Source organism: Tauraco erythrolophus, chromosome 22, assembly GCF_009769465.1.
Source record: "Tauraco erythrolophus isolate bTauEry1 chromosome 22, bTauEry1.pri, whole genome shotgun sequence".
Classification (NCBI taxonomy): Eukaryota; Metazoa; Chordata; class Aves; order Musophagiformes; family Musophagidae; genus Tauraco; species Tauraco erythrolophus.
The window spans coordinates 5348408-5373440 of record NC_141486.1 but is presented as its reverse complement, the minus strand read 5'-3'; the positions used below and the strand labels follow the sequence as shown (position 1 = coordinate 5373440).

General features: G+C 51.8%; 1 protein-coding gene across 1 annotated transcript in view; it reads left to right on the top strand.

Annotated features, from left to right (window-relative positions):
- The window catches only part of MEGF9 (multiple EGF like domains 9), a 53026-nt gene that overhangs the window by 17470 nt on the left and 10523 nt on the right, over positions 1–25033 (top strand). The window contains exon 2 of the mRNA XM_086625445.1: positions 12218–12419. Within this exon, the coding sequence (XP_086481571.1) occupies positions 12218–12419 (202 nt within the window). The remainder of the gene's footprint in view (positions 1–12217; positions 12420–25033) is intronic.

Here is a 25033-nt window from a genome sequence, read left to right as displayed (position 1 = left end):
TGGAGAAGGGCAGCCTTGTTTCGCAGTCATTGGTGGGGTATCTGGGGCTGGTGGCAGCCATGGCGTGGTGAGCCGCTGCTGTGCCCTGGCTGCTGGGAGAAGCTGCTGTCGATGAGCTGGTCCATTAAGGGCTTGGTCATTATCTTGGAGGAGTCGGGGAGGAGGAGCAAGCCAGCAGCCCATGGTGTGAGCCTGCAGACTGGGCTCATCACCCCTGCACTGGCATCATCTCCATACCATGGCTGGTGGGCGAGCTTTGTGCTATACAGGAGCAAAGACAGAGTGCAGCCTTCAAAGTGTCTATATTTCTGTTCACACAGTCAAAACTCACATATTCTGGGTCCTATGTGGCCACCTGCATGAAGGTTTACCTTCATTGATGGCTCTTGGCAGTAGGAAAGTCCTTTCCTCTACAGGAGTCATCTAGAGCAAGATCAGCTGTGATGGTTTAAGAAGCTGCCCATTCTCCATCCTCTGCTGGAGGTCCATGCTTCTTGGCTGGACACCCATTAGGTGCTGTGGGATGAAGGCTAATGGCTGCACCCACCATCCTGGGTGGGCAGCTGATGATGGGACCTTGTTAAGGTGCTTTTAATAAGGCAGAGCCATGGGGAGCCTCAGCTGAGGACACCGGAGTGTTTTGCACCAGTTCGTACCAGCATGAACAGCGTCTGAATCGGTTGCAACACATTAATGCCAGAAGAAAGTGGCTCGGGGACGGAGCTGCCCCGTGCGACCTGCCGGCGCCGTGGGGCTGGCAGCAGAGCCCAGCGGCTCGTGCTGGCTCGGCAGTCGGCGTCGCCGGGCACGAGGGCTGACGCTGGGTGCCAAGTGCCGGCTCATTCGACCGGGCAGCGATCGGATGGTTTCGTGCAGAGCTGTCCCTGTGCTGGTGGGAGATGGGTGTTGCAGAACCGGTTTCCCTTTCCCTGCTCCCGCCAACCTGCTGGCTTTTCCGTTTTATATCCCGCTCTTTGCTTTTATATTTCTTTCCCGTTAGCTTTGCCGTGTTTAGCTGCTTCATCCCCTGCTGCTCGCCTTCCAGCAGCCCCCGTTGTGATGCTGGAGGAGCCGCCCAGTTGCCCCAGTACAGCACTTTGTTGTTGTTTTCCCTTCTTAGTGGTGTGTGAGCTCGTTCCTGCAGGTTTCTGACCAGGACCCCTGTGCTGGGTCCACTAATCCCTGGGGAAGGGGGCAGAGGGGAGTCTTAAACTCCACACCTGGCTGTGACTGCTGCCTGACCTCAGGAGCCTGGAGAAGGTGTCAGGGGGTGCTGATGCTGTCGGGGTGGGAATTGCTCAGGAGAGACATCTGCAACAGCTTATCTGGGGAGGAGGAGGATGGTGGCATGGGCAGGGATGTCCTATTGGCCTAGGAAGACCTGTGGCTGTGTGACAGGCAGTGCCTCCCACCTTGCCTGGGCGGGAGGATTCCATCGAGTGCACCAGGAACAGAAAGTTTGGCTTATCTCGACTGCAAGTTTGGGTGGCCGACCCGACCGTTGTTTCAATGAAGGGCTTTACTGTGCCCTCGCTGAGATGGCACCTGTCGGGTCCGCAGCTTATCGCTGAGCAAGAAGGATGCACAAATCCTTTTCTTTTCTTTCCCCCTGGAATGTCATGGCCCATCAGCACATCTCGGGGCCGCACAGAGGATTTTGAAACTGGAGGAAGGAATTGGGTATGTCCTCAAGACCAAGGTGAACCTCTTTCCGCGCAGCTCTGAGCCTGGCCTGGTGTCACCTGCCCATTTTATCTCAGCATGAGCACTGTGGGGCTTTAACTGGTTTATACCAGTGTTAGAGGGAAAGAAAAGAGATAAATTCTTTTAATATGGAAAGCTATAGGCTTAAAAAAGCCTTATTAGCCTGCTGTTTAAAGACCTAATGTCGTGATAGTTTCTCTCAGCTGTAGAAGTGGGAGCAAATCCTCTGAAGGGGGGGGTTGGGCATTGCAAGGGACTGGGGTCGGTGCTTACTGGGCTGACAGGGGTCCCTGAGAAGAGCCTGCTGCTTTGTGCCATCATTGCTGCCATCAACAACATGGGTGATGGGTGGGTTTGGTGGCTTGGGAGATGCCTGGAGCCCTGTGGCTTCCTGGACTGCTGAATAAATACCTTGGGGATGGCAAGGGTAGAGCTTCCCCATTGTATCCTGTGAATGCAGCTAAATCCTGCCCCGCGGGGTCTGTCCTGGGGGGTGTCTGCATTGCAGCTGTGTTTCTTAAATAGGAAAGCAGCAGCAGTGAAGGCAAAGTGACTTGGGTTTTCACGCAGGTGCAAGCCTGTGCAGGAGCCTGGAGCTGGGCTGGAGGAGCCAGCCTGAGCTAAACCCCAGCCCTTCCCTCACCCAGCCCTGTGCCAGCCTTGGCTGCATGCAGGGAGCCTCGCTGGGATGGGTGGGGAGCAATAAAAGTGAGGGGTTCATCCCAGCTTATCCTCCAGCTCATCCCCTAACCTCTCTTTTCTTGCTGGTTCTTCATGCAGCACAACTTTATAGCCCAAATACTAGTGGTTGAAAGGATGATTCTTGCTCTGGGTTTTCCTTCACAGCGTCTTTAAAGCTCCTGTACAAATTAACATGTTCATTCATTAGCTGCAATTCCCCAAAGCACCGAGTAAAGTTTGTGATTTTAATTACTTTTTGCAGGGATCTGAGCACACGGAGACTTCAACAGATGATTATAGTTCGTGTTATTCATGCAGCTTTTTTTAATCCCATTCTCTGCCAGGACGTGGTCAATAGATGGCTCAAATTGAAGTCTGCTCAGAAATTCCCAGCCCTGTCCTGAGAGAGGTGTCTTCGAACTAAAGCATTTTGCTGACAAAACGATTAAATTTCCAGGGAGGTGCTGCAGAAAGCACGTCTGTAAGGAGCGGATGAGCTGCCAGGCTGCTGCGTGCTGTTGGGGAGGTATTTGCCAAAGTTACATTTCATCCTGTTTATCTCTAAACCCTGAGCTGGGCTGGCGGTGTCACATGCTGGGTGGTAAAAAATATGGAGATTTTCAAACAGAAACACTGAATATTTATATGGTTGCAGACGTTTGTGGAAATATTACTGGGAATAGCTAACCAACTAAAGTAAAACACCAGCAAAACTATTTTTAAATTAATTAAAAGGCTTGGATCCATTTTTTAACTGTTGAGGTTTTAATCCTCAAGCATTTTTTTGATCTATTTGAAGTTACTGTTGCTTCTTGTTTCATAAACATTTTAGGGCCACGTTCTTCTTTATACGCAATCTGCTTAGCAGAGACCCAGAGGCTTTGTCTGCGTATGGAAATTTATTGTTATACAGGAATAATTCTTTAGCTGCAACTGTGATCCCTCCTGCATGGCTTTCTGCGTTATTACCTGGTTCTTAATAACTACAGGACCACTCCTGCTTCTCCTGACATCGTCTTGTCTTATTGATGGGAGCTTCTGGGGTGTGATCCAAGGGCTGGAGCACCTCTCCTGTGAAGACAGGCTGAGAGAGTTGGGGCTGTTCAGCCTGGAGAAGAGAAGGCTCTGGGGAGACCTTCCAACAGCCTCACAGTACCTAAAGGGGCTGTGAGAAAGCTGGAGAGGGGCTTTTGACAAGGGCATGTAGTGACAGGACAAGGGGCAACGGCTTTAAACTGAACGAGGGGAGATTTAGATTAGATGTAAGGAAGAAATTCATCTCTCTGAGGGTGGTGAGGCACTGGAACAGGTTTCCCAGAGAAGCTGTGTCTGCCCCATCCCTGGAAGTGTTCAAGGCCAGGTTGGATGAGGCTTTGGGCAACCTGATCTAGTGGAAGGTGTCCTTGTTCGTGGCAGGGAGTTTGGAACTAGATCTTTGAGGTCCCTTCCAACCCAAACCATTCTGTGATTTTTGCCCTAGTGTCAGCCCTGGCAGTGCCATGAGCTGGGGATCTCCCAGTGCAGGAGGAATATGAGGTTAATGAGAATCCAGATTTCACATTTTTCTTTTTTTTTTTGTTTCCCCCCTGTGTTTGCAAGGCTTGATCCTGTAGTCTCCCAAGACAGCTTTACACCTGTGAGACTGACTTTGATGCACGTTTACTGGGGAATGAGCCGGTTCAAAGCTTGCTGTACAGTCGCTAACTTCTTTAGCATCAAAAAGAAAGGGAAAGCAACAAAACTGAAAGGAAAGCAAGAAAATTGTTCAGTGCTTGCATTGCATGGAGGAGCTTTCACGACCCTCTTGGAAACCAGATGCCTGTATGTTCGACTGCAGGTGCAGAAAAGGAATAAAAATAACTAATCCCGGGAGTACGCGGCCTTGGCATTTGTTTTACGGCCTGTTGAAGGCTGCGGGGTAGCTGAAGGAGAGGAGGGGTCTCTTTGCTCACAGCTGGTGGGGTAGGAGGGCTGTGAACCGAAGCGAGGAGCGATGCTGCATCCCTTCGAAAACGTGAAGAAAAAGCAGAGGGGTGACACGGTCGGGGCTGAGCTGGAGTTTGGCCGAAACCCCACGTCTGGCTGCTTCACGCAGGTGAAAAGTGTTTGTGTGGCTCTTGGTGACCCCGAGAGTTGGGACCTTGGCTTCGTCGTGCTTCTTTCCAAGTGATAAGAGGGAGATTTAATCTGATTTAGTTTTCCTCAACAAATATGTTTAATCTTTTAACGACATTACAAGTGATGTATGAGCGTCACAAAAGCCTTGTTTTCCCGCCCTGTTGCCCCATACAATCCTTTTATGGAACAGCACAAGTGACTCGTGTGAAGCTCTTAACAGCATTAACGGGCACGGTGCCGTTCTCACCGGCAGCACGCCCGGCTCCGCAGCGCCCTGAGCTCCATGGGGTCCGTAAGTGCTCTGCAGCTGATGCGCTTGGGAACAATTAATGCAAAATAACAGAAAACACTTGTTTATATGTATGTCTATAAAATATTTTGGAAGTAGGCAGAGATCCTCTTCCCACCTCTTTTGCATTGTAGCCTCAAGTGAGAGTGAATTACAGGTCCAAGCACTTTAATGCACGTATGTCATGCACGAGTCCACTATGGTTTTGTGTCAAGTGCTGTCGAGATGCGAATGACTCCGAGGACTTGGCAGCACACCTCTCTTTAAAAAGTTACAGTGCATCAGCTCATCTCTGATCTTGTTCTTGAAGGAGCTCTTGGCCCGGGGTAGATGTTCCTCAGCTCCCTGTAGGAGAGCTCAACCAGCCCGTACCCTTTCAGATCTGCTGCAAGCCATGGGAGAGGGCACACTGCCTGCAATGGTTGGAGGCAAAAGCAACATTTGGAGGCAAAATGGTTGGAGGCGAAAGCATCCTTACACTGGAGTAACAGCTCCTGTGTTCATGGCATCGGCTTGGTTGCACCCAGCTACCCAAGTGAGGAGCGATGGAGTTGAATACAAAAGCCAGTCCAGGGCAAGAGCTGACCACAATGAGGTGGTGGCATCAGAGGTGTGGAAGGGACTGGCTGGAGCTCAGAAGATAGTTTTACCAGGGATGGGTTAAATAGGGCCTTCTCTTTTGACAGATGGCAGCTTGTGGCGAGGCTTGTAGATGCTCCCATTATCCTGTATCCCATGCTGGGACGACATCCTGCTGACCTTCATCCAATTTTCTGGGGGAGGTTTAACCCACTGATGGATCATGATGAGGGGATGAAATATCTTCTCGAGGTAAAGGGAAAGAGCCTGTTGAGAGACGAAGGGGAAGGAGCTGCAGTGCAGTGCAGCTGCTTTACAGCCTTTGCCTGTAAGAAAGAAAAATTCCCAGTGGAAATGGCCGTGGGTGACTCTTTAAGGGACATTTATGCATTTGGGGGAGGACTGGAGCTGCAGCCACTCCCGAGCTGTGGAAACAGGGAGAAAATCCAAACTGCCAGACTGGGTCAGAGCAAAGCTTCACCCATCCAAGAGTGGCCAGAAGAAGATGCTGAGAGAACAGGACATAATCCTGATGTTTCGCAGCCAGCATTTCAGGGACTTTCCCATCAGGATGCTTCCTCCAGATCCCTGTGTTTAACAGCTACCAGTGGATCTGTCCTCTGTGAGCTTATCCAGCCCTCCTTTGAAGCCGTAGGTATTTCTGGCTCCCAGAACATCCCCTGACAATGAGTTCCACAATTTAATTACAAGAGGAAAGGAAATGGCCTTGGATAGATTGTTAAACCTGCTGCCTGATTCCTCTATTCCTGTGTTGTCAGAAATGGTGCCTGGAGAAGGATTGAGAAGGGGAAATGAGGGAGAAGGGGGAGAGGGTTGGGCTTGAATTTGGGAATGAAGCATGGGGAGGGAAACTGCCAAATTAATACCAAAATGGAGCCTTTCCAGGGACGGGATGCTGTCGCGTGCAGTGAATGTACCAGCTTCATCCTCTCCGCACGGATGAATGGGAGATTGAGTCGGTGCCGTCTTAATGTTTGGAAGGTTGGACTGGTGTGAAGTGAGGTTACGTTGGTGTAAACCTGGCGTAACTGCAACCATTCGGTAGCGGAGAAGTGAGTTCCTCCGGCCTCGGGCTGCGCTTTTGTGCTGCTCAGCTTGAGCCACCTGTGCAGGGAGAGGAATTGGGGAGGGAGGAGGTGAGGATGTCTGGCTTCGCCTCTGCTAACAAACGGCAGGAGATGCCCCGAGCCTGGCATCGTTACTGCTGTTCTAAATCCAGTGGGACACCTGCTCCAGCCAGCACCGCGCTGCAGAAGCCACCCTGGTGCCACAGCTCTGGCTGCCAGGGCGGCACTGCCACCCAAAAAACTGACAGTACCACCAGGTTAGATATATGTATTTTTATTTTCTTTTTTTCTCATCTCCTAGTCTAGAGAATAGAAAACGTGTCTCTCACTGGGGATGTTTTTGAAGCAGGACAGTAAGTAGCATCTCTGGGACTTGACAGCTTGCTCTTTCAGCTGCACCTAACGAAAAATGTGCATCTTGGATTTCCCATACTGGCTCCCAGTGAGTAGGTGACTTCATTCTGGGTTTGCACTGTCTCAGGATGTCCCCAGCAAATACGATTTCATATAGACATCTTCATGTGTCTCAGAGTGATTTCTTCTTCTGCCGTTTGTAAATATTTCACCCTTTTTTAAATTATTCATTCATTAAGTGGCTTGGATGGGAGAAGGAATCATGCTTAAAATATGTGCGAAGACATAAAACACTGCAAGTCTGAAAGGATGTGAAAAAATAATGCGAGAAATTATTTTTACACCAGAACGAGCCCCACCTAAGTCCTACGAGGGGATGGGAGGTGGAGGGATGCTGTGTCAGGCCAGGCCTGGCTCAGGCTGGGATGTCACTGGGGTTCACAGAGTAGGGCTGTGCATCGGGGTGGGATTTGGGGAATGAGATCCCTGCCCGGGGGTGTGGGCTGGAGGGGCTGAGCACTGCTGAGCTCGGGGGGCTGGCAAACCTGGCATCTTGGTTGTGTTGGTGCTGCCACAGCCACAGCATGTGCCCAGTACCATAAAAACCAGAAGTAACTGTCCTCCAGTTTATTAGTAACCTACAGCTTCTACATAATAGTTAATCAATGCGGGGTTGCAGCTGACTGAAATTGCATATTAAATCTGTGTCTGCCACACAGTCCCTTGCTGTAGCAAACTGTAAACCTTTTCTTTACTCCACCTGCCTCTAGGCAGTGAAAAGTAAAGGTTAAAGTGCTGCTCACGAAGGGACCCACTTTTTTCATGTCTCTATGCCAGGATCTCAAAATGTCACTGGGCTGTTAATTAATTAAAGCCTGTTAACACCTTCACTAGCAAAGTTGGTGGTTTTTATCTGATAGCCAAGTGCTTTGAGCTGTTCATGGTGCTTTATGGGGAAGGAAGGGAAACTTCGGTATTTCAGAAATGGAGAAACAGAGACAGGGACGAGCAGGGCTCGGTGGCCCTGGAGAGGTGGGTGAATACCCTGTGGATGGGGAAGCTGAGGCAGAGCGAGGGTGAGAGAAAAAGAAAAGAGGGCGAGTGACTATAGAAAGTCAGGGAGAGCCGGGAGTTGGACCTTGGACCAGTGCCCCATCCCTGGGAGGTCTTTGCCCTGGGCTGGCATTGCTCATGGTGTTATCCCAACCTCAACACAATACCTCCAACCTCTGCTGAGCATCCCAGTGTGGGGCAGCTCCGGGGTTCATCCACTCATCTTCATTCCTTTGCATTTGCGAAAGCTCTCAGTAAGGTGTTTTTGAAGGTTACCTTCAAAAGCAAAACATTTGCTTGAGAAAACGGAATAAAAGCTCCAAAAACCCAGACTCTGGCCAGGAGCCAGGATAATGTTCCCTAATCTTCTTCTGTAGAGCTTATCACCTTTGGTGTGTTCCCAGATGTCTAAGGTAGATGTTCGTTATTGCTTTCCTTTTCCGTCTGCGGACCGTTCTCGTCTTCCCGAACCCGGCTGCCATCGGGACAACAAAGCGTCTTTTCAATTAAGCCTCAGGTTTTCATAGTCTGGTACCTCATCATGTCAAAGCTCGACGCTGCGCTAGGCGATGGATTCTGATGCTGCTGTCTGGTTCCTCTCCACTGCCCAACCAACGGGGCTTTAGGGCGTTTTGGGGTAGCATCAGCCGTGCGGACGCATGAGCCAAGCTGGGTGCAACGAGGGTGTCTGGAGGGGGGGACCACGTGTGATGCTGCTCCCCTGGAGCGGGCCACCGGCCCTCCCCACCAATCTCTGGGGTGGTTTGGGGGAGGCAGAGCCTGCCAGGAAATGACCCTTTTGGGCGATGTCTTCTGTACCTGCCCTGTCGTGCCTTATCACGTGCTCGGGGGTGATTTTGCAGCTCCCTGGTGGCTTCTGCAGCAGACGGGCTCAGAACCAGCCTCCCCCGGCGCTGCCGAGGCAGCTGGAGCCGCCGCTCCCCCAGCCTGTGAACAAAAAGCTGCTTTTTGCCAGTGTTATTTTGGATTATTGCGGTGTTTCTCGCTCTGCCGGGGAAGTGACGTATGCAGAGCCGGTGGCGTCTGTGTTGCCGTTGAGTTTGGCTGCTGAGGCTGAGCTGCCTCCAGGTTTTGACCTGGCTTGGCGGAGTTTTGATGGGCAAAGAAAAAAAAAAAAGGCACTGGGAAGTTGCTGTGTGTGTTTTTGGAAAGCGTGTGGCTTTCCAAAAGCGTCTCGGCGCACGCGCAGCCCAGCTGTTGGAAGGAAAACCCCGTTTGGTAGTTGGTGCCATTGCCGAGATCAAGCCAAAGTCAGCGGCTTTTTCCAGCGACGCTGTTCCCGTTTGCATCCCTCGGATACGGCTGCGGGGCCCGGCCGGGCTCTGCCGTCGCCTCCCGCTGCCACCGGCACGCGTGCGGCTCCTGTACGGAGCGGTGACATTCCCGGTGAGGTGCACCACGATTTGGCGATGGCTGGGCCCTTTTGCTGGGTGACTGAGGTTCTTCGATGAAGGCCGAAAGAAACGTGAGACTCTCGCCAATATATGTGGCCCATCTTCTCTGACATCTGCTTTTTTCTTTTTTGCCGTGGCTGATGTTCTTGGAAGGTAACACGCTGTCGGCATCAGTTCTCCCCTCCTGTCAGCAGGATATCTTTGGGGACAGCCCTCCTGTTTCCCCTAGTGCAAGCACGGCCACAAAACCGAGTTCATCAGCCAAGCTCACCGGCCATGGCACAGCCGTGCCTCGCTGAGGGCCTGTCAGGCTCTCACGGTGCACGAGGCTATTTAATTTTCACTGCCATGTGCCCAGGTATCGGCTATGCCACTGTGTGCTTTTGCCCCTGACAGCTCCTGGTGAGCCGTGTCCATCAGAGCTGCTCTGCCGGCTGGAGTGGGCAGGAGCAGGCAGTGCTTATGGATGGTTCCCATCGGCGTGGAGAAGCTCCTGCCCATCATGTGCATGATGACAGCGTGCTGAATGGGAGTTTGACTTGCAGCACCTGTTGCTTTCCAGGCAAAGAAGCTCAGCTCTTGGCCGGTGCTGCTGGAGCATTGGGATGGACTCGGATGGACTCGGCGTGCGGCCGGCGGTGGCTCTGGCTGTGACACTGCCGCGGCACGGGGGTGGTCTCTGCACGGAGCAGCTCGTTGCCACCACACTGGGCCTGCTCTCTTGGCACTTCCCATTGCCTTAGAACCGATACAATGCTTGTTTTCTTTCCTTCATGAAGTCCAGCAGGTCTAATGGCACTGCACGCAATGAGCTTTGAAACGTAAATCTGTTTTGATGCGTGTTTGACAAACTCCAAAGTGCTTTTGCTCAACAAGTTTTTGTGGCTCCTGTTGGCTGGGAGAAGCCCAAGCGCCCCGATCGATAAGGTTCTGCTTGGATAATTGAGATGGGAATTTGGTTCATTAAGTGAAGTGGCTGCTGAAGTGGGTAATTGCAGATCTTGAGGTGTTTGTCCTATTTGCTAGTGTAGATTGAAGAAAATTTAGGTGCGATTTCACAGGTGTGTGGGTACAAAATGACTTCTGTGAGGATACTGCACATGTTTTGACAGAGCAACAAAGCTGAATAACTCGTATTTCTTTGCGTGTTGGAAGGAAACAGATGCAAAGCCAAAGTTCGGGGGCTGTTTAACGCTGGGTGCCCCAGCCTGGCTGTCGGTTAGAGAGGTCCTGTGGCTTCTGCGCGGTCCCTTTTTGGGGAGAGGGGCATCCTTCCTCCCACCTGGCGTGTAGCGTTCCTTGAAAGGTCAGTCAACCTATAGTTGTGTTTTTATGTTCGTTTAATGAGTTTGGCAACCTGCTCTACAATCTGCCTTCCCGTTCTGCTGCAGTCCATTGGCCAACGTGCCCGGGGCGAGGGCTGGTGCCCGGGAAGGTTGGACCTCGGGAGCCTTTACACTGCTGCTGAGATGAGGGAGACCTTACAGCTTGTGTTTCCAAAGATATGCTGAGGTCTTCAGAGTGGTCCAGTTTCAGCAGCTTACTTACGTATTCGCTGGTTGATCTCGATTCAGTCACTGAGTTTAAAGTGTGGTTCAATCCAGGCACTTGCTGAGGTCCTTTCCATTGGATTGGGGCACAAGTGCGCGCTATAAATGTTAAATAATCTGAAATACTCGTGCTGACATAGAGCATTAGTGTTGGGTCTTTTTGACGTGATTTGAGCATTAAGTTTTCCTGAGATGGAGACCTGGCCTCTCCTCTCTCCGTGAGGAGCCCTGAGTACCAGCGTTTCTCAGGGAATAACAAATACCAGTAGTTGTGTAAAGCCCCTGATGCTCTATGCGCTATTTCTGCAAATAATCCTTGTTTATAATTCACCCTTGGCAGAAAAAGACTTTAAATTATTAAGGCACTAAATATTTTGCAACGAAGGAACGGAGATAAAGCTCTTGGCAGAAAAAAATTGCTGGGGAGAGCTTGTTCTTTTTGGAGCGTTAGGTACTTTAAAGTATTATGAGACATAATGCGCGAGGGGATTGGGAGTTCATTACTTGATCAAAAGATTTGCTCCTCTCCTAAAAAAGCATCTGCTCGATCCATGCTTTCCATAACCCCTGTAAATAAGGAGTGTCCCCAGGGCGCATGTGTGGGTCCCCAGAGCTGTCCCCACTCACGGTGGGGCTGAGGTGGCCCACTGGGCTTTAGATGGTGCAGGATGGTAGCCAGGAGGTCTCTGTCCTTCTCCCAGCTCCACCACCCCAGTGTTTAAAGCCGTTTCTGCGTGCCCAGTGCTGCCCCAAGGGCAGATTTTTCAGGGGAGCTTGGGCTGCTGCGGGGGCAGGTGGGGACCTGCCCTTGGCCTGGACACCCAGAGCTTCTCCGCTCCGCCAGCTCCTGCGCGGGGATTCTGTTTGCCTTCTCTGGGAGCGGGAGATGCTGGTGCCAGTTCATCGTGTAGGTGTGCTGTGTGTGTCCTGTGTCGTAACGACCAGCCCGTGGGTAAATCAGAGGTGTTCCAGTGGAATGGAGGATCTTATAATTAGTGAGTTTGCCACCTCTTGCTTATTTATCCTTTTATTACAACATCGAGCACCTAACCAACAATGAGCGTGTGTATGCCTGTGTGTATGCATACATACAGATGTTACATACAGCCACGTATAGATGTATTTAAGTAGTTATACCCGTAATCTTCTAGCTCTTGGAGAGAGATCTGAAACATGAACCACAGAGTTTCAAACCCCAGGGTGCTCCCAACACTTTTTATCATCTCAACATTTTGAACCAAACGTCATCCTTACGGCGGTGACGTTTCCAGCCTGGGGTGAGCGAAGGGAGGGCGGCCGTGCTGACGGTGACGCTGGCCCTGCTCGGGCTCTCGCTTGGCGCCGTGCCCCCAGCATGTGGGTTTCAGCCTCTCTTTCCCTTTGCAGGAGACCTGTGCAACTGCAGCGCCGTGGGGAGCGTCAGCGCGGCCGAATGCAACGGCACGACGGGGCAGTGCCTGTGCCTGGACGGCTACGCGGGGCTGCGGTGCGAGAGCTGTGCCGAGGGATTCTACCGGGAGCGGAGCAGCCAGCGGTGCCATCCCTGCGGCTGCAGCCCGGCCGGCTCCATCAGTGCCCGCTGCGATGAGTAAGTACGGTGGTGTTTCGCTGAGCCTCCCGGGGAGGGGGGCTGTGTGCGTGGCATCGGGATTTGGGGACGTTTTGGGATTTGGGTTGCAGATCAGGCAAGAACGGATCTTGTCATCTGGTGTTAGTATTTAAAAAAAAAAAAAAGAAAAAAAAAAAGGAAAAGCAGGAAGGAAGCTGGCCTTATAAAAATTCATGAATCATATTCTTCCTCTCTTTCAAGATCTGGATTATAAAAATATCCATAGCTGTGGCAAAAGCCCTGGCAGCCCACAAGGGAGTTAACTTGCATTTCTGAGTTGTTTGGAAGCCGAACCTCTCCTCTAATGCCTGGTGCATCCATTAGTCCCTATCAGACGGGATTGCCTTCAAGCTTGAGCTCGGGAGGGGAGTGGAGGCTGGGGTGGAGCACAGGGGCTTTGGAGAGGTTTATTTTCCAAAGGGATATTTGTTACATCAGAGGCAAGCGGAGCTTTGTGCTCTGCCCTCGCCCAGCACCGTGAAGGAAGCGGCTGCCGAGTCAGCTGCTGCCTTGCCCGGAGCTCGCCCCGGCGCCTGCGCTCCTTGGCTGCTACGAAAGTGCCGTAGCTGATGCCGTGAGCTCTTGTGTAATGAATGTTCCTCTGCACTTCACCTTGCCCACCTGTCATGGATCAGCCCCATCCGGTAACTCAGCCCCATGCAGCCGTTCCCTCACTCTCCCCCGGTGGGATGGGGGAGAGAATTGGGAGGGTAAAAACGAGGAAATATATGGGTTGAGATAAAGACAGTTTAATAAGTAAAGCAAAAGCTGCATGTGCAAGCAAAGCAAGGAATTCCTTCACCACTTCCCATGGGCAGGCAGGTGTTCAGCCATCCCCAGGAGAGCAGGGCTCCAGCACATGTAACAGTGACCTGGGAAGACAAATGCCATCACTCCCAACGTCCCCTCCCTTCCTCCTTCCCCCAGCTTTCTATGCTGAGCATGACATCATAGGGTCTGGAATATCCCTTGGGTCAGTCGGGGTCAGCTGTCCCAGCTGGGTCCCCTCCCAGCTCCTTGTGCCCCCCCAGCCTCGCTGGTGGGGTGGGGTGAGGAGCAGAAAAGGCCGTGACTGTGTGTGAGCCCTGCTCAGCAGTAACCAAACCATCCCGGTGTGACCAACGCTGTTTCCAGCACAAACCCAAACCACAGCCCCGTACCAGCTGCCGTGAAGGGAACTGACCCTACTCCAGCCAAACCAGCACACCACCCTCGCATCTTGCCTTTTAAAAGCCAGCACACAATTATTTTTTTTCCCAAGCAGCGATCCATTAGTCATTAGAGGTTTGTTGGTGAGTTGAGAGTGTCTCTGTATTCCTGCAAAGAACAGTCTGAGCAGCAGCCTGACCCCTTGGCTTTCCTTAAGCTCAGAGGGCAGCGAGTTGCAAGGCCTCTCCTTGGAGGAGACATCCAGCCTTCCCAGGCTCCTTCTCCTGCTGCCACCAGAAAGTTGGCACCAAAGACATTCCCGGAGCCCCCAACCCTTCTCCAGGGCCTTGTGAGGGAAGTGATACCTGCCTGCGGATGCGACGGGCTTCTGCTGCACTGGCTGCCTTCGGTGGCATCAGCCTTGTTGTCTTCTAGGGTTTGATCCAGGCTCAGCGTGTGTTCAACACCTGCACTTTCCTGCCAAGGCTGGGGCTGAGTCAGAATCCAAATGTTCTGCAGAGACATGCTCTTTGTAATTATTTTATGCATTTATTTTTTTTTTCCAAACACCCAAGCCCTCTGTCGATGTCCTTCCTTGCTGTTTCAATGCTGCATTTTTCTTCTTGCATAAGCTCTGAAAACTCAGAACTTAAAAGCAATGCTCCAGTTGACTGGAGTGACCTTCTAACTAAAAAAAGTGATTCTTGCGGGTGGAGAGTGTGGAGTTTTTCACTTGTTTTTTCAGTCGTTGTTTTAGGGAAGTTGTGTCCTGAAGCATCAGGGTTTGCTGCAGACTAGAAAATCTGAGTTTGGTCAGATCTACTGGAAAGGCAAATTGGGCAGAAAGGCAGATGGGGCAAATCTCACCTCTGAGGGCTGGGAGGTGCTACCGGAGCGACTGGGTTAACTGGGAGGGAGGGTTCTCACCCCGATTCTGAGTCACCGGGCAGCGGGCAAAGAAAGGATGTGGGTGACATCTCTCCACATCTCGCTGCATGCAGTGAGCTAAGAAATGCCCTCGGGAACTTCAGGTGAGACACTCCGAGTCGTGAAGGAGGAGGTGGAGTTCAGGCACACAGTGAGCCGTCACGCCAGCCCCAGCGTGTCTGGACCCAGAAATGGCAGAGGACATCCCTGGTTCTCCTCTTCAGCACCATTTGACAGCCTTGAGGGGTGTGGGAGATGCAGATCCTCGGGCGTTCAGAAGAGGCGGCGTAGGGCAAAGTCTGGAGGAAGGCTTGGGGAGGAGGACAGATGTTAACAGATCGCTCTGTTTCTCTTCCCTGCTCAGTGGGGTTTGCTGCAGACGGAGATGACCTCTGGGTGTTTAAAAAGAGGAAAATTAGGTCAGTTGTCTGTGTTGTAGGGCTGGGGGCATCGGTACGGCTACGAGATGGGCAGCCTTGTGTGTGGCGAAGTGTATGGGAAAATGAAGTGGGATGCAAAATCCGGTGGGACAGCGGCATGGGGTGGGTCCCTGTGTGGGAGTCTAACCCAGAGCCTCTTCTGCATTGCAAGGAGATTTGCGTGTGAATCCAGGAATGAGTTTTTTGGCTCTTGTTCGGGAAATGTTGGGTTTGGAGCTCTGGGTTTGATGTCTACCTGCTGCCGAGTCCCTGGATGAGTGGCGCATGTCCCTCTGGGCAGTCCCTGCTTGGGATGAGACACGCAAGCGTTGCCCAACACCAGCAACCAGCTTCTGTTTTGTTGACATCAAAAATACTGCAAGCTGTATTTATTCAATTAATTTCTTTATTTTTAAAAGCACCAGCCCAACTCTGACTTGCACGAGCTCATTCCTGCGTGCTGGCTTCAGAAAAAAGCAGCTGCTGTTTGGATGAGCCTGCGAGTGAAAGAGCAGCGTAATTTTGGACTCTGACCCTTTTTGACGGCGGCTGATTCCAGGGGCAGAGCGCTCAAGGGCTGAGCTCTGGGGCACACAAAACATGCCTGATGGGTTTCCATCAGCTCGCCCAGGCTTTTGTAAAACTGCCTTTTCAAGCACCACCATACGATGGTTATTCGTATTATTCCCAGGCGTGCTCTCTGGCCGGCCAGATGGCACACCCAAGCCCGCTGTTTATTTACTAGACCTCAAACGCAGACCATCAAATAAAAATTAAAAAAAAAAAAAAAAAAAAAATCCCTTTCCCGAGGCAGACAGTTGATTTTGGGAGTGATCATTGACCTGACATGCTGTCACTATGAATGGACTCCGCGGCCACTAATCAAAGGTCTGTTTTGGTGGTGGTTTAAATTTGATTATCTGGGGGGATCCACACAGATCTCCCTCTGGGATGGCAGAGGATTTCCGTGCTCTGGTTTGGGTGAATTTTTTTTTGTTAGATGAAAAGCTGTGTGTCGTTGAAGCTGGAGCTCCCCGCAGAGCTGGATGCGATCCTGGGCTGCGCGGAGAGGGCTGACACATCTCGGAGAGGGGGAGTGTGTTCCCCAAGTTGTGGTAACGCCTGGAAACCTCAGATAAAACCACATTTCACTGGGTTGGACGCTGTGTAGATACTTGCTAAAGATAGCTGTGGCCTGGAAGTGTTCATAGTCCGTAGAGGAAGGGTGGAGAAGAGAAGCTGAAGTTTCAAGGGCCATGGTCAAGGTCACGGAGAGGTGGAGAATGAGGGTGGTGACTCACGTGGGTGCACGGGCTGTGCTGGAAGGGTTGTGCTCCCGCTGCAAAGCCCCAGGGACGGTGGCTGGGTGGAGAGGATGCCTGGTGATGGCCCCAGCCCATGGCAACATGGCCCCAGCCCGGAGCTGCCCCCAACCAGCTGCATCTCACCATCTTTTGGGCACCTCGAGTTGAAAGCTGTGTTGTCCATCTGTCTGTCCTCCGAGGAAGCAAGAACGTCCCTACCTGGTGGAGACAAAGGTGAAAGCTATGCTGCTGGAGAAGGTCACCGTGTCCGGGCTGGCCAGCCCACATCTCCCAGGCTTGCTCCCCTGTGCATTTATTTTTCTTTTTTCTTTACGTGAGCAGAGTCCTGTGCTTGAGCTCTCGTCTCCCGCTGCCTACAGCCGGGCGAGGAGCCGAGCCAGGGGCAGTGATGGCACTCAGGGGGACACGGTGGTCCCCAGTGCTCTCGGCCAGGGCAGCGGTGGGAGTGCTGGGGCTTCTCGCAGTGTTTTGGCAGCACCTGGCACACCTCTGCCTGCTGTGTCCTGCCATGTGCCTTCGCCCAAAACTGCCCCAGGTGTCCCCAGGTGCCTTGTGGCACTCATGGGCAGCCCTGGGATGTGGTGAGAACTCTGCATTTTCTTTCTTTCTTTCTCTTTACCTTGCTAGCAGCACTGGAACCCCACACCGGGCTGCAGACACAGGTGCAAAACTGGCCAAAGGAGCCCAGTGCAACCCAGCGGTCCGGGGCCCCGCGGGCTCGTGCCAGTGCGGGGCGTTCCTGTGCCCTGCTGCAGGGAGGGAGAGTGGTGTTACCCTGATTTACCTCTTGCAAAGCCTTCACCTGAGGTTTTCCTTCCCCAGTGCGTGGGGCTTTGGGGCTTTTCTCCGAAGCGTGGCCCCGCAGCCACAGGGACGGCATGTTTAGCCCACGGGCTACTGTCCCCACATGGGTGCTCTCGCACCCCTGAGTTTGGGATCCGAACGGAGGAGGGCTGCGAAGCAGAGGAAGTGCCGAGAGCCACTGCTGCGCAGCAGAAGAGGCTCAGCCCTCAGTTCCATGTTTCTCTGGGAGGTTCTGTGTTTCAGACTAACTTGCCCCAGTTCCAGGGAAGACAACGTGATGCACCCTCCGACACCTGTTGCACCGTTACCTGCGCCGGCGAGCAAGAGGAGAGCTGTGCTGCTGTGGGGCGTTCAGGGACTCCTGTGTGGTTTAGCTGAACCTGAGTTAGCCATCTGATCTGAGTTAGGTTTGTCCAGTTCCCTTAAAAACTCTAAACTAAACACACATAATATGCTGTCATTGTCCCTGATGAAAACAGACACATGTTAAATTGGGCTCTGTGAATCCATTTAAGTTGCTCCCTCTGCCCGTGCCTCAGTTTCCCCACAAGCAGAAGGGCATTGGGAAGCAGAGGCTCCAGCATGCTGCTCGGAGGTGACGTTAGCTTTGGTTCACCTCTGGCACTGAGCCACGCTGCCCAAGCGTGCCGTGCTCTGCTCCTTCTCCAGCCGAGCCGCCGTTCCTTACTGCTGGTGTAAGTCATGTTAGAGAGAGCTCCTATCACTGATTTCCGTTGGGGGGAAAAAAAAAAAAAAAAAAGATAAAGCATCCATATAAATGCTGAAGTGTTAACTCAGAGCTGTTTGCCCCCTCCAGGGGATCTCTCTCTTTGTGTTCATATTAAGAAGAATTGAGGCAGAGCATCCCTGCGAGCAGTTATCCCTGGCTGTCCCCCGGAGCGGGGATGTGAGGCTGAAGGGAGTGCTGTGAGCTGCCTCTGTGCCTCCTTTGTGGTGGGCTTCTCTTCGGAGAGGCTGGTCTCGTGACCCTCGCTCATACAGATCTGCGAGAGCGTTGCTGGTGAGAGTAAGGTCAGCAGCGTTGGACAATGGTCTTTGTTAAGGGCTTTGAATAAGGACTGGGGTTTCTGAAGGAGCTCGGGGAGCTGGGCAGGGAGAGCCGCATGCTGGGTTTGCAGAGGTGGTGGGATGTGAAAAGATGATGATGCAGAGAGATCATGGAGAGGGGGAAGCAATAAGGAACATTGGTCCTGATGGCCTTAGGAAGCACCCAGGTGGGTCACAGACTGGACGCGCCTTGAGCATCATGTGGTATGAAGCAGAATTTAGGGTTTGTTTTTGTTAGAAAACACGGATCAATTGAAGTTCAAGGCTTTTGTGGAGCTTCACCAGCCTGGGCAGGAAGGGTGCTCCTGGCAATGGTTTGAGATGAGGGACACCTCGTGTTCCCTGGGCTCTGCCCATCCCAACCACAGGAGGTTATTTGGGGGAAGGTGGTGGAGTTCTCCTTTTGCATCAAGTAAATCTTCATTTTCTGTCTGTAGAGTGTCATCACACTTCTGAAACATCTTTTCTTTGTGTGGGAACCGTATTTCCATTCTACTATATTTTAGGAGTTCAGTGTACCACAGTGGGCACTGCTCCCCTTTGGAGATGAGACCTTGGGAGCCCAACTCCTCAAGGACATATTTTTGAAAAAAAAAAAAAACTGAAAAACAAACAAAAAGAAACCCCTTTTCCCCTATTTTGAAAAGACTGCTCTCCCTTTTATAGATTGGCTGAGCACAAGCGGTGGCTCATTATCTCCCAGTAAAGCTGTGTCAGCACTGCTCTGCAAAGAACGGATTTATTTTTTTTGTAGCGGGAATTGTTACATGCGGACGTCATAAAAGCGGAAGAATATCCTGCTAGAGCATGTTTTTCTGTGTGCTTTAATTATCTCCATCTCTCTCCTACTACAAACTCTTGTACCCTTTACATCCGATTAGCTCTCTTCTTCTCCTCCCCCACAAGCAGGTAAATATTGTACCTGCACCCAGTTTCACTTGGCTGCAGACAGGGATGGGAAATGGAATGAGTGACTGGACGCAGCGGCAGCAGAGGGTGGATTGTTATCATCTCCCCTATGATAATTGCAGCTTCTCAGAAATCCTGTTGTTTTGCTGATTTTCCAGCCGGCTTTGGCGTTCCTGTGTTGTCTGTTGTAGACTTGATGCTCTGGTAAACGTTGACTGCCCTCAAAAAAAAATATTGGCACAAATTTTTAAGCTCTTGGGGCTGAATTCTGGTTTGGGGGAGGTGGTGCCCAGCAGGATTTCAGGCAGTGCTTGTTGTCCGTGGCTTTTTCTGCTGCCTGTGAGGAGGAGTCAGTAGAGATCTGGGGGATGGAGGGACTGTGCTGAGTGCACCCTCAGCAAGTTTGCTGGTGACACCAAGCTGTGTGGTGTGGTGGACATGCTGGAGGGAAGGAATGCCATCCAGAGGGACCTTGACAGGCTGGAGAGGTGGGCCTGGGCGAACCTCATGAAGTTCCAAGGCCAAGTGCAAGGTCCTGCACGTGGAGTGGGGCAATCCCAAGCACAAGTACAGGCTGGGCGGAGAATGGATTGAGAGCAGCCCTGAGGGTGTTGATTGATGAGAAGCTCATCATGAGCCAGCAGTGTGTGCTTGCAGCCCAGAAAGCCAACTGTATCCTGGGCTGTGTCAAAAGCAGCGTGGGCAGAAGGCCCATGGAAGTGATTCTGCCCCTCTACTCTGCTTTACTGAGACCCCTCCTGCAGTGCTGCATTCAGCTCTGGTGCCCCCAACACAAGAAGGACATGGAGCTGTTGGAGTGGGTCCAGAGGAGGCCACAAAGATGATCCAAGGGCTCGAGCACCTCTCTTGTGAAGACAGGCTGAGAGAGTTGAGGCTGTTCAGCCTGGAGAAGAGAAGGCTCCAGGGAGACCTTCTAGCAGCCTTCCAGCACCTAAAGGGGGGCTACAGGAAAGCTGGAGAGGGGCTTTTGACAAGGGTGTGTAGTGATAGGACAAGGGGCAATGGCTTTAAACTGAAAGAGGGCAGATTTAGATGAGATCTAAGGAAGAAATTCTTCCCTCTGAGGGTGGTGAGGCACTGGAACAGGTTTCCCAGAGAAGCTGTGTCTGCCCCATCCCTGGAAGTGTTCAAGGCCAGGTTGGATGAGGCTTTGAGCAACCTGATCTGGTAGAAGGTGTCCCTGCCCATGGCAGGGGGGCTGGAATGAGATGATCTTTAAGGTCCCTTCCAGTGCAAACCATTCTATGGTTCTAAACCCAGTGTGTTCAGTGTGGACTAGCCCTGTCTCACTGGCTTCCCCTCTGCATCGAGGTTGCCTGTCCCATTCCCATAAAGCCGTGATCTTCAAGGAATGCTCTGGGAAGCCAGGATCCACCGTTTGGGGTCAAGATTTTGTGGTTAGTTAGGCTTTTGCTTCTCTTCCTTGTGCCTCCTCCATCTAACCTTGCTCTCCGGGGCCATCATGCTCTTCCCATCACTTCCTCCCTCCCCAGCCTCTGAAGTCTTGGCGGTTGGTGCTGGGAGGGCACCCGGAGGAGACGGCACAGCCCCAGGCTGGAGATCCCCGGCTTTCCCAGTGGCGAAGGGCATCCTTGGTGGGAGAGCCGGGGCCGCGGAGGCGGCGGTGGCCAGACAGGGTGGCCCTTTGACATTTACAGAATGGCCTTTCAGAGCTGTGAAGTGTCCCCGCTCTGTCGAGGGCTGCCATGCAAACAGCTGCCGTCCCCCGGCAGCGCGCGCGGAATGCGGCGCACAAAGGCCCAATGTTCGCCGCCATAAAGCCCCGCTTCTTCTGCCCTCCACAAAGGCCGCTCTGAGCGGGGCGGCGGGCGCGGGGCTCGGCCGTGGTCGCGCTGCCCCTTCCACCAAAGCCTCTCGGCTGCCACCGGCTCTGGTTTGAGGTGTGAAACCCGACCGCGTGCTGCGGGGGACTTTTCAAATTAATTGACCTAAAGGAAAACCAGCACGTGGGGTACGAGGGTCTCGGTTTGCTCAGGGTGTTTCCTACCGGTGTTAGTTTTCCACCAAAGCATCTCGGAGCGTTCAGCTATCAAATGTTAACTTTTCTACGCCGCCCAGAAAAATGTAGGAGAGGTTTATCCCCTGGCTGCTGTCAGGCATCACGGAGAATCAGCACGCAAGGCGCCGGGCTCGCTGGCGGAACGCGCCGTTTTTAGCGACGTCTCTTCTGAATCCTGCCGTCCTGCGCAGGGTCCGTTTGTCGTGTTCCATCGAAGGGTGACAACGCCTTTGCAGGAGGGTTGTTTTACAGATGCTCGTAGTTCACCAACGGGTTTTCCCTCATTCATGTGAAGCCCTGTCGTTGCTGTGCTCCAGGAACACCTCTGGGCCCTGCTGGGATGAGCGATGGGAATGTCTATAATCGGAGGTTTACAAGGCAGTGGCTGGTGGGGGACGGGGCAGCAGGCGACGCTGGAGATGCCACAGGGCTGGCAGGAGCTCCCGCTTTCCTTTCTCCCAGGGCAGCACAGCCCCTCACCAGCCCTGCTGGGGATGGTCCCGGCAGGTGAGGTGGTCCTGGGAGACGCTGTGGTGTGAGGGTGCGTACCTGCGCGCTGTGCTTTCAGATGAAGGTGGTAAAAGTATTTGGCAAAGCTCTCCTTCAAAGCCATGGGGGGTTTTGCGTTGCTCATCCGCATGATATTTCCTGGTTTGAGACCTACGGGAGGTCCCTCCTTCTGTGACTCTGCCCCAACATCTTGCCAGTCTCATATGTTTTTTAAAAAAATAAAATAAAACTGAAGGCACAAGAGCCTGGTGCTGTGCTGGCTCGACCAGGCAGCCCCTGGGCTCTCAAGGGCAGCTGGGCAGCCAGGTTTTTCTGGCAGCTGGGAAAACATTCAAAATTAATTTCTCCCTTCCCTCCTCCTTGGGAAAAAAAAAATAGAAGAAAATAAGTGATTAGAGCTTGGTAAGGGTTTTCTGTTACACCATTAAGCCACGCACAGCATGCCTCCCAACAGCCCTTAAGGCTATGGTGCTCCATCGTCCCATCCGTCTTGTGTCTGTCACGTCCCCGCTAACCTCCGGGTGTTTCTGTGGAGGAGGACTGGAGACCTATTGCAGATGCGAGTGCACATTGTGATCTCTCTTGTATCACAGATATTTTAATGCTTTTTTTTTTCCTTTTCTTTGTGATGAAGCCTCAAGTTCCGGCACTGTCGTGTGCGGTGCAGGGTTAGGACATTCCCGAGCTCCCAGGTGGAGCCGGTCCCATCACCGTGTCCTTCCGCAGCGATCGGACCTGGTAGAAAATTCTCTGCATGATGCTCTGCAGCTTCAGGGCATGAGATGGAATTTTGGAGGTGTTCCCTGTTCTTTGTGCTCTGCTCCTGGGACACTTCCAGGTGGGGTCAAAACTATCTGTGATCCTTCTGTTTAAGAGCAGCCAGCGTGATGCACAGAGGGAGGGTCTCTGTTGTATCCCTATGACTTCTGTAGCTGTACAGCTGCAGTCCCCTGTAAAATCCCACCACGGGGAACGTTTTATTGTCACTAGTGGCCTGGATCACTTGGCAGGTGACGCCATTCCCTGCACCCTCTGGCTCTTCCCCTTGGGTGCAGCCGCAGGGGCTGTGGAAGTGAAATCAGACTGGCTGGTGCAGACGTATTTTGGTGTGTTCCCCATTTTCCAATATTTTGCTTTTATTTAGAGCCCCGTCCCCAGTGTCTGCTGGTGCTGCTGCCCTGGGTGGCCGCATCCTGCCTGCCAGTGGGTGCCATCCAGCCCTGGGCGATTGCCCTGCAGCCATTGAGACTGAAGCCTTAAGGCTTAAACATGAAGCCCAAGGGCTGAGGGCAATCGGATGCATGATTGGATTGCATCCTGCCCTGGGGGGGGGTCCCCAACCTGGCACGTAGCTCTCACCCCCTGAGGGTCGGATTGCTCAGTGTTGGATGGAGCCTTACACGTGGTCTGCCCCGTCTAACTGCTGCCTGTGCCTTCTGCCAGGAGCTCTCGTGCTGCTGATGGTTTTAATCATTAGAAAACGTATATAAAGTTGATGGATGATGTGATGGTGATGTACACTACCTTACGCGGTCTTGGAAGTAAGTATATTCGTAAAAATGTAGTGGAAACCAAGGCTGGCAGGAGACTTTTGTTACCGAAAGTCTGTTTTTGTCCCAACGCATCCTGCCATCGATTCTTTTGTGAGAGCTAAAAATTGGCTGGCTGCAGTGGAGTTAATAATCATCTGAAATGGAGTTGAGCAATTGATGTTGCTGCATCAAAACGTTTCCCTCCTCCCTTCCCCCTCCTTCCCCCCCACTTCCCCCCAAAAAAGAAATTCCTGGCTTATACTCAAAATCCAGTCCAGTTCTCACTGTGCAAGTATTAAACTGTGGGTCTTTTCTTTCAAGTTTCTGGATTTTTATGGGCACAATCGGTCTGTTAACAGGACTTTTTTTTTTACTATTTTTTTTTTGTGGTTTCAATGCATTTATATCATTGACCTTTGCTTTAAAAAGTGTCTGACAGTCTTTACTGGACTGGAGCTATGAAAAGGAGTGTTGTAAGGGGGCTTTATTCTATGGAAGCAATGACCACAGGCAAAGCTTTATATTTGCTGAGTGATTTAATTCTTGCACATGCAGAACTTGGCTCGGTGCCATGTGTAACATGTTGAGAAAAGGTCTGCTTGAGAGGCATTAAAACCAAACTTTCCAAAACTGTCACTTTTTTTTTTCAAAAATAGCTTTCTTCCCTGTTATTTTTAAGCTAACAAGTAAAATCAAGGGACCTTGCGCCAAAATGCTGCGCTGAGCTCTAGCAGAGTCATGGGGGAAATGAACCTCCTTTAAAGAAATGAAGTGAGAGTCTGGGTGGAAGGGTGCCAGCCGGGAGGAAGATGACAGTGTCATTAGGATAAAGGCTTGAGCAAGGGAGAGGAGAGAGTAAAATGGAGCATCCAGGAGGAAGTCTGGGAGGGTGAATATTATACAACTCTAGTGCTTGGTCCTGTCAAGTCCTACTCATAGGGTGCATCCCCAAAAGATGAATTTTCAGGCTAAATATCAGATCCTCGCCAAATTAGTTTGCTTTTCGCTGCTTGGCTCTGCCCGTCCGCTGCCCGCTTACAGGAATATCTGTCTGGTAGCGGTCAGAAGCAAATAAAAACAAACTGCTTTTTGTTTGCTCTTGTTTTAAACACTGTGACAACGTTTAGATTAATGGTAGGTCTTGTGAAAAGCTCTTTAAAAGTCAAACATACTGAGCTGCTTAACAGCATCCCTTTGGATTCTGCATCTGCCTGCTGCAATTCCAGATAATGGTCTGGAGAGCAAGGAAACATCATATTTCTTCTTCCTTCTTGTAATCAGTCCATTAAATATGCCTGAAATTTTGTATTCTGAAACTATTAAATTGTGTAGCCACTTGGGCTGAGTTCCGTGTTTTGGTGTGCCTTTGAGTATTTCGCCTTCCTTTGGCAAGCAAACGAACAACAGAAATACTAAATTATGTTAATTTCTAACAGAAGCAATGTCTTCCCCAAAACATGGCAATCAACTGCATTTTAATTAAAAACAACGCATCAACAGTGCATCAAGCCATTTGGAGCCTCCGCCTCTATTAGTTTCAATCAGCGGATTTTTCGAGGGGCTTTTAGAAGCAAATTGTGCGTTGCTCGCTCTTCCCCAGCAGCAGCGAGGGAGAACAATAGATAATCTTTGTGCAGGCACACCGAACCCTGAAATACTGAGTTAGATAAAAAAAGTGTACGAATGGGGTGGAGGTTGTATAGGGGGAGAGCCAGGAGGAGGGCGCATCCAGGGGCACGCAGGGGATGCTCCATGGATGGTACCTGCCTTGTCTGCTGCAGTGGCAAATAAATCCATCTCCTGGGGAAGACCAAACCCCATTTATCTGAGGTTCTGTCCTGGCTTCCCTGTGCAGCAGGCAGGGGTTGGGGTTTCCTGCGGGTCTCCCCAGAGCTATCGGAGATGTGGA